The sequence below is a fragment of the Oncorhynchus nerka genome, linkage group LG13 (assembly GCF_034236695.1).
Source record: "Oncorhynchus nerka isolate Pitt River linkage group LG13, Oner_Uvic_2.0, whole genome shotgun sequence".
In the NCBI taxonomy this organism is placed as follows: Eukaryota; Metazoa; Chordata; class Actinopteri; order Salmoniformes; family Salmonidae; genus Oncorhynchus; species Oncorhynchus nerka.
The window spans coordinates 88,304,191-88,312,730 of record NC_088408.1 but is presented as its reverse complement, the minus strand read 5'-3'; the positions used below and the strand labels follow the sequence as shown (position 1 = coordinate 88,312,730).

The window sequence follows — 8,540 nt, the reverse complement described above, 5'->3', positions numbered from 1 at the left end:
GCGGAGGTCTAGTGAGGAGAACCAGGAGGACCCCTAACCAGGTCCAGCGACTCATCGATACGTGGTATGGGGTATGAGTCCTTCCTGGTTACCTCATTCAGCCGCCTGTAGTCCGCACAGAACCTCAGCTTGCCCCCTTCTTCGGAACCATGACGACTGGCGCCGCCCAGGGGCTGTCTGAGGGCTCAATGAAGTCTGCCCGCTGCATCTCCAACACAGCCTTGTCTGCCGCCTCCTGGCGTGCCAGCGGGATACGGCGGGGACGCATCTTGATGGGTCGAGCATCACCTGTGTCGATCTCATGCTGCACCAGAAGAGTCTGACCCACCTCTTCCTCACTCAACGCAAAGCTGTCTCTGAATTCAAACAGCAACTGCCACAACCGTTCCTGCTGCTCAGGGTCAAGACCAACACAGTTCCTCCCCCATATCTCCCTCACTGCAGACAGTGTCCTCTCCTCTCCCATCTGGGGTAGCTGGGCTGGGGGGTGCGGCCCGGCTCACAGAGGGCTGTGTCATGGAGGTAGCTGGGGGAATGTAACACACCGCCGTAGGTGACAGGGGGACTGGGGAAAAGTCACACACAGCTGTGGGGGAGGGCGCAGCCATGAGTCTCTGCTGCTTTAACTGTTGGAGTAAAGGGTTTGTTGGGTTGAGTGAATGTGACATCAGGGGGGGCCATGGTGACTTCCGTCCCTCCCTGGAAGCTCAGTGTGCCCCTATTTAGGTCTAACTGGCAGCCTGTGCTCCTAAGAAAGTCCAACCCCAGGATACAAGGGTCCTGCACAGCCGCCACCCACACAGGATGACGCACAGTCCTGCCCCCTACTGTCAGAGTCATTATTCCCTTCCCTTTCATGGGTGCCAGCTCACCTGTGACTGTGCGGAGCTGCACAGTTGTAGGCTCACACTGAGTCCAACCTGGCACAATATCTGGCCTCACCAGGGTTACTGTGGACCCAGTGTCCACCAGGGCGGAGCAGGGCACCCCTCCACAGTGACAGGGACATGACAAAGTCCCCAACACAGGTCCGGCCCACCACAACAACAGGCTCCCTCCGCTTGCCCTCGTCTGCTTCTGGGGAAGTGGAGCCTTGCTTCCCCGTCTGTGCCGGTGGGCTCCTCCTGAAGATGATGGTGGTTGGGATAGAAAGCCAGGGGTCCGCACTACCCGGTCTATGCGGACCCCGAGCCGTTTCCCTGAGCTCTGGGGGACATGGGGCAATCTCGGCGCAGATGGCCTGGCTGGCCACAACCCCAGCAGACCCTGGGACCAGGGCTTGTGTAGCGCCTGTAGCGACACAGCCCGAATGAGTTCTGTCATTTCGGCCACCCAAGCAGGCTTTTCCGGCTCCGGGCTGCTCTGCAACCCCAGCTCGCACAGAGGGTGTGTCTCCCTGCACCCCCACCAAAGCCCCAGCTGAAGCCCCAGCCCACACCAGCTCCCTCTCCAAAGCCATCTCCAAGGCTGTCTGCAATGACTCAGGATGAGCCAGCTGGGTCTGTATGCGCAGCTCCGTAGGGGAGAGCGCCTGTATGAACTGGTCCCGTGCTAGCTCGCTCTGCACGGAGGGGGGCATGTGAGCATATGCCCGCCGAGAGAGGCTCTCAATGTCATTAGCTAGCACCCGTAGAGGCTCTCCAGGCTGCCTGCGTCTATTCCTCAGTTCGGAGCGCAGTAGCCCGGGCTGTACACACTGTCCATAGCGCCTCCTCAGTGCTCCCACTAGAGCACCATAATCATGCCTGTCCTCGGGGCTAATCAATATCAAACAGGACAGAGCTTCATCCGTGAGGCATAAAGCCAACTGCAGTGCCCTTTCTTCATCCGACCACCCCTAAAATGAGCTAACAGTTCAAACTGAGCATGAAAAGCTTCCCAATCCGCCTTACGGAATACTTGGGGTCTTAACAGATACAGACGCAGCCGGGAACTGGGCGCCGCCATGTTTGTTTACATCCTGAGCCCCAGATTCCTCGTCACGCCGCGTCGACGTCGCCACTTCGGTCCGCCCACCAGAATCCGCGCGAAATACACTCGACGAAGCACTCATGCCCGCTTCAGCCACCATCACTCTAACGTCCTCCCTCAAGCGGCCTCTGCGCTCCGACGCCCTGGCGATCTCCTCAGACAGAACCCCCGACGTCCATTCACACGCACCTCCTTGGCCATAATCGTCCCCTACCTCCACCTTCACTTTCGGATTCCCTCGAAGCATTTTCAATCCCCGTTCTCACCTACGGTAGCTAGCCACAAAAGTCAGCTAGCTAGCTGGCTAACTTGTATCGACGTTTTTACTTCTGACACCAATGTAATGACCTGACTAGATCATAAATGAACAATTGTCCAGACAGAGGCTTGAGTTTGCGAATTGACGGTTTATTGAACCAACTTTACACAGGCTACTGTTTGGGCCGTAGCACACGCCAAATAGATGACAGATAACCCACAAGCCAATCGTGACCTTCTCTTGTGAAGCCCAGACGTAAGAGAGAGAGAACAAAGGCTGAACCTGGTCTTAACTTTCAATGCCCAACCCCCCTCCACGCCACTCCGCCAACCACCAGGATGCCCGGCATCAGAACATTCCAGGCATTCCCGTGATTGGCAGATAGCAGGTTGATTGACATGTCGGACCCCGCGAACACCGGGTACTGGTCAGTACAACACAACCACCTCCTAGCCTAGCACATAACACACAGCTGTCTGTGCGGGTCGCTACAGTATTAATCAAATGTTTGTTTTTGTATTTAAAAAAAGTGTAGGATTAATGTTAATGTAATGTACACATTTAGTAATGAATTTCACACAATGTAACACTTTTGTAAGAGACTCAGCATAATCGAATCCACCCATTATCAACGCCTAATCTGGAGCATTCGTGCTCAAGGGCACATCAACCGCTTGATCACCTTGTCGGCTCGGGGATTCGAACTACCGACCTTTTCGTTAGTGGCCCAATCTAAACCGCTAGGCTAAATGTGGGGTCATTTCTAATGTAGCATAATAACTAAGCACAGCAGTTTGGTTTATAGTTCAAACGCAGTTTAATTTCATTCAAGCACTTTACATATCGTAAAATTATTATGGAAACTCTTTAGGCTCCCTCCTCCAGCTAGAAATTATGGAATGCGCGCGATTCAAAGGTAAACAGATCATTGCGCGATCTCTTGACGCGCCCTTGATAGTAACGAATTGGCTTTATCAGTCATAGTTCTGTCGAAGCCACACCTTTGCTTGCTTAAAGAAATGAGACTGAGGGAGTTTGATTAAGTGTAGTAGGCTTTTCCCGTAACTTGAACGGGACAAATCTGCGAGGGAGGAGCGCCCATCTCAAATCGAACAATAGCGTATGCTACAAGGCAGAAAGATGCATCGTTCAGAAATATACATCTCGTTTCCAAAAATATAGGCATATGTTTGCATTTTTAAACTAGTTTTAATTGGAAAGCCAGATCAAGCCATTTTATCTAAATAAAACAACTTCCGCATGTGAAAACAGAATCCTACCAATGATTTGCATAATGTTATACTGACGTTACTCATTACTCCACGTGCTTAACCTTAGCCATCACGCCCGGGAGGAAGCACTGTTCCAAAACGAATTGAATCAACGCAAACCCGGTTCACCCGGGGCATTAATCAAATCCCCTCACTGGCATATGAACTCACATTGAGGGTGTGTCTCCCTTACTCTCTCAATGCGAAATAATAGACTGCAGCCTTGTGCTCAACTCTGCTCTTTCCCGCTCGTACTCCAATCACACTAATCACGTTATGTTGGCGGTTTAGCTAAGGGTGCGAAGGAGGCACCAGTGTTCAAAGTTGTTGCTGTGTTAATTTGTTTCTGTGTTGGTAGATTTGTGTGTTCAATTTGCATTTGAAAAGAACGGGAGAGTTGTCATTGGATTAAGTTGTATTTGTCGCTATGGGAGACGTGATTTCGAGCCACCTGGATGAGGGCAAACGGGAGATCATTACAGGTGAGTGGGTTGGGATTACACACCCTGATGCGTTACTGTGGTAAAAGCGAAGTTGCATTTTGTCGCTGTGGGAGACGTGATTTCGAGCCACCTGTTTGAGGGCAAGCAGGAGATCCTTACAGGTGAGTGGGCGGGTTGGGATTTTGTCAATGTTTGCCTTTACCACAGTAACGCATCTCTCGTGTGTGTGTAGGCGGCGACGGATCATAAATGGGTGAATAAGAACTGTGAAACTGAACAGTAGCCTTCAACGTCAATGTTGCTAACAATTTAATGTTGCACTGAAGGGAAACACTGTAGTTCCCTGGGGTGCCCGCATGAAGAGCCAGAGGTAGCCTACATCGTTCGTTTCTGTCATCTAGGAAGTAATTCCATCCATTCAATTTCCAGTCCAGTTCCCACAATGTAGTATTACCACATATAGCCTAGTCCTGAACAGAACATGATTGGGGTAAAACACAGAGGCGTGGCTTAGGGAGGGGGAAAGTTGTTACTTTCTTCCCAAAAATGTTTTGTTGTATTTGTCACATGTTTTGTAAACAACAGGTGTGGACTAACAGTTATAGTATTAGGTGCCCTTCCCAACAACGCAGAGAGAGGAAATAGAGAAATAATAGAAAAGTAAAACAATAACATGGCTATATACATAGGGTACCAGTACTGAGTGGATGTGCAGGGGTATGAGGTAATAACATGGCTATATACATAGGGTACCAGTACTGAGTGGATGTGCAGGGGTATGAGGTAATAACATGGCTATATACAAAGGGTACCAGTACTGAGTGGATGTGCAGGGGTATGAGGTAATAACATGGCTATATACAAAGGGTACCAGTACTGAGTGGATGTGCAGGGGTATGAGGTAATAACATGGCTATATACAAAGGGTACCAGTACTGAGTGGATGTGCAGGGGTATGAGGTAATAACATGGCTATATACAAAGGGTACCAGTACTGAGTGGATGTGCAGGGGTATGAGGTAATAACATGGCTATATACAAAGGGTACCAGTACTGAGTGGATGTGCAGGGGTATGAGGTAATAACATGGCTATATACAAAGGGTACCAGTACTGAGTGGATGTGCTGGGGTATGAGGTAATAACATGGCTATATACATAGGGTACCAGTACTGAGTGGATGTGCAGGGGTATGAGGTAATTACATGGCTATATACAAAGGGTACCAGTACTGAGTGGATGTGCAGGGGTATGAGGTAATAACATGGCTATATACAAAGGGTACCAGTACTGAGTGGATGTGCAGGGGTATGAGGTAATAACATGGCTATATACAAAGGGTACCAGTACTGAGTGGATGTGCAGGGGTATGAGGTAATAACATGGCTATATACAAGGGCTACCAGTACTGAGTGGATGTGCAGGCGTATGAGGTAATAACATGGCTATATACAAGGGCTACCAGTACTGAGTTGATGTGCAGGGGTATGAGGTAATAACATGGCTATATACAAGGGCTACCAGTACTGAGTTGACGTGTAGGGGTATGGGGTAATTGAGGTAGATATGTACATATAACTAGGGATAAAGTGACAATGATAAACCATAGCAGCAGTGTCTTTGAGTCAAAGTTAGTTAAATAGTTAACCAATAGCTAACTATTTAGCAGTCTTATGGTTTAAGGTTAGAAGCTGTTCAGTGTCCTGTTGGTTTGAGACTTGGTGCATCGGTACTGTATGCCATTCAGTAGCAGAGATAACGGATCGAGTCTGACTATTTTTAGGGCCTTCCTATGACACTGCCTGGTATAGAGGTCCTGGATGGCAGGGAGCTCTGCCCCAGTGATGTACTGGGCCGTACGCACTACCCCCTGTAACGCCTTGTGGTCAGATGTCAAGCAGTTGCTGTACCAAGTGGTGATGCAGCCAGCCAGGATGCGCTCAATGGTGCAGCTGTAGAACTTTTTCAGAATCTGACACATCTTTTCATGCTCCTGAGGGGGAAGAGATGTTATGACTGTGTTAGTGTGTGTTGTGGACCATGATGGATCCTTAGTGAGGTGGACACTGAGGAAGTTGAAGATCTCTACCTGCTCTACATTTATGTTTGTATTTTTTCTGAGACTGTAAATGAATTGTTCTTTAGCTGTGTGAAAACCATAGGCCAGGCTGTGGCCAGGATGAGCATACGAACTGAGTTTTATCTGACTGTCTGATTAGGCTCTTGTGCAGCAGGCTATATGACAGTTTCATGGATGTGCCTGTAGAAACGTGTCCAGTCTGGCAGTGGAGAGGATGGGCCTTGATCATAGTGGAATAAGACGTAGGGATTTAGGAGGGTGTGGTGGGCTATATGAGTGATTGTATGCTCCCAACATTGACGTTCAGTATCAATGATTAGCTTAACACATCAATGTTTATGTTTTTCATTGAGTATTTAAAGCATCTTCACCCGAAGATGAACCTCACTGGTTTCAGGCACAGAGCATTTTACTGTCCGGTATCAAAATCGGTTCCAGCATTCCCGTTCTATGGACATTTTCATAAGAAAAGCTGCAGGCAATATAAATCAATATGAAGAACTACCAGTGAAAATCTGAAGGATGGGGAAACCTTCCCCTATACCTTGATCAGGGAAATATCTGAGGGAGTGGTCCTTGCAGATAAGAGGGAAACCAGGCAGCAATGTTGTAGGATTTGAAGTGATACTTTTAATGTCTTGGCCAGCCAATCCAGAGACTTGTGTATCATAAGTGGAATTGCAGGAATGCATGAAAAAAGCATGTGTGCCTGTGACTGGGGAAACTCTGACTGGGCCTTGGGAAACTCTGACCTTGGGCTGCATGTAGTCTCCTAGGCTCTAGGGTACTGGGTGTCAAAGGCCTGAAGACGCCAAGGTATTCTTTCAAGCCCTGAAGTGTTCATTGTGTGTGTGTGTGTCTCTCTGTCTCTGTGTGTTCAATACTGAATGTCATGACTATTGTTGTCTTCAGTAATCTCTCGAAAGAGGTCACCACTAACCATTCCTTTCCTGTTTTAGATTGTGTTCACTTTGTTTAGTTGGTGGCATGTTCAGGAGTATGTCCTTGTAAGTAACTTGTGAATCACTGGTCAGTGGGTGTGGGCTGGAATACCAGAAATGCTAATGTACAATGTTTCCTTGTGGCAGAAAGAGGCAGGGTTGTTGTCGGGTTTCACTGTGGGGAGTGGTGGGCTGCTAAAAGGGAGGTTTTGCGTGGCCTGGCGAGGCGGGGCACTTCTCACTCATTCACTCAACAACCCACACCCTTTTGAGGACAGAGGTCTGTTTGAAAGAACAGGTAGCAGAAACACCCATGGGTTAGCTATTATCTCACTGGCAACATGGTCCAACACATCTAGGCTAATCCCGTCAGGGCCCGTTTACCCTGTTTATGCCATTACACACATTAAATCAAACATTAAAACACTCTCCCTCTGCTTTTGTTGGCAGTAGGGTGTAAGTGTGTGAGTCAGTCTATGGGACTATCCCATTGGAATATTTTTCTAAAGCTCTGTGGTGCCCTGAGAAATAATTGATTATATTTGTCTGTGGAAGACAGAGTTAATAAAAAAAAAAACTTGAATTCAATATTTCCCCACAGTTCGCTACATTACCGGTCAAAAGTTTTGGAACACCTACTCCTTAAAGGGTTTTTCTTTTCTTTTTTTCTTTTTTATTATTTTCTATGTTGTAGAGTGATAGTGAAGACATAAAAACTATGAATAACATTATAACTTAATTCTAATACATAAATAAAATCAATTTAGCTTTAAATAAATAATGCAAAAGCAAAGTGTTGGAGAAGAAAGTAAAAGTGCAATATGTGCCATGTAAGAAAGCTAACGTTTAAGTTCCTTGCTCAGAACATGAGAACATATGGTGGTTCCTTTTAACATGAGTCTTCAATATTCCCAGGTAAGACGTTGTAGTTATTATAGGAATTATAGGACTATTTCTCTCTCTACCATTTGTATTGAATATACCTTTGACTATTGGATGTTCTTATCGGCACTTAAGTATTGCCAGTGTAACATTATAGCTTCCATCCCTGTCCTCGCCGCTACCTGGGCTCGAACCAGGAACACATCGACAACGGCCACCCTCGAAGCAGCGTTACCCATGCAGAGCAAGGTGAACAACCACTCCAAGTCTCTGAGCGTGTGACGTTTGAAACGCTATTAGCGCGCACCCTGCTAACTAGCTAGACATTTCACATCGGTTACACCAGCCTAATCTCGGGAGTTGATAGGCTTGAAGTCATAAACAGTGCAAAGCTTGAAGCATTGCGAAGAGCTGCTGGCCAAACACACGAAAGTGCTGTTTGAATGAATGCTTACGAGCCTGCTGGTGCCTACCATCGCTCAGTCAGACTGCTCTATCAAATCATAGACTTAATTATAACTTAATAACACACAGCAATACAAGCCTTAGTTTCTGGATTCGACCATATTAATGACCTATCATTTCCAAAACCGGGTGGCATCCCTAAGTCTAAATATTGCTGTTACATTGCACAACCTTCAATGGTATGTGATAATTACGTAAAATTCTGGCAAATTAGTTCGCAGTGAGCCAG

The 8,540-nt window shown here is 47.4% G+C and overlaps 1 protein-coding gene across 3 annotated transcripts in view; it reads left to right on the top strand.

Moving 5' to 3' along the window:
- Window positions 1–3,685: 3,685 nt before the first annotated feature.
- LOC115140328 (protein Niban 2-like) overlaps window positions 3,686–8,540 on the top strand; it is a 98,232-nt gene continuing 93,377 nt past the window's right edge. For 2 of the 3 annotated variants that reach the window (XM_065026807.1, XM_065026806.1), the window contains exon 1: window positions 3,686–3,983. In XM_065026807.1, the coding sequence (XP_064882879.1) occupies window positions 3,929–3,983 (55 nt within the window). In that variant the 5' untranslated portion in view covers window positions 3,686–3,928. The remainder of the gene's footprint in view (window positions 3,984–8,540) is intronic. The other variant, XM_029678660.2, reaches the window with a different exon arrangement.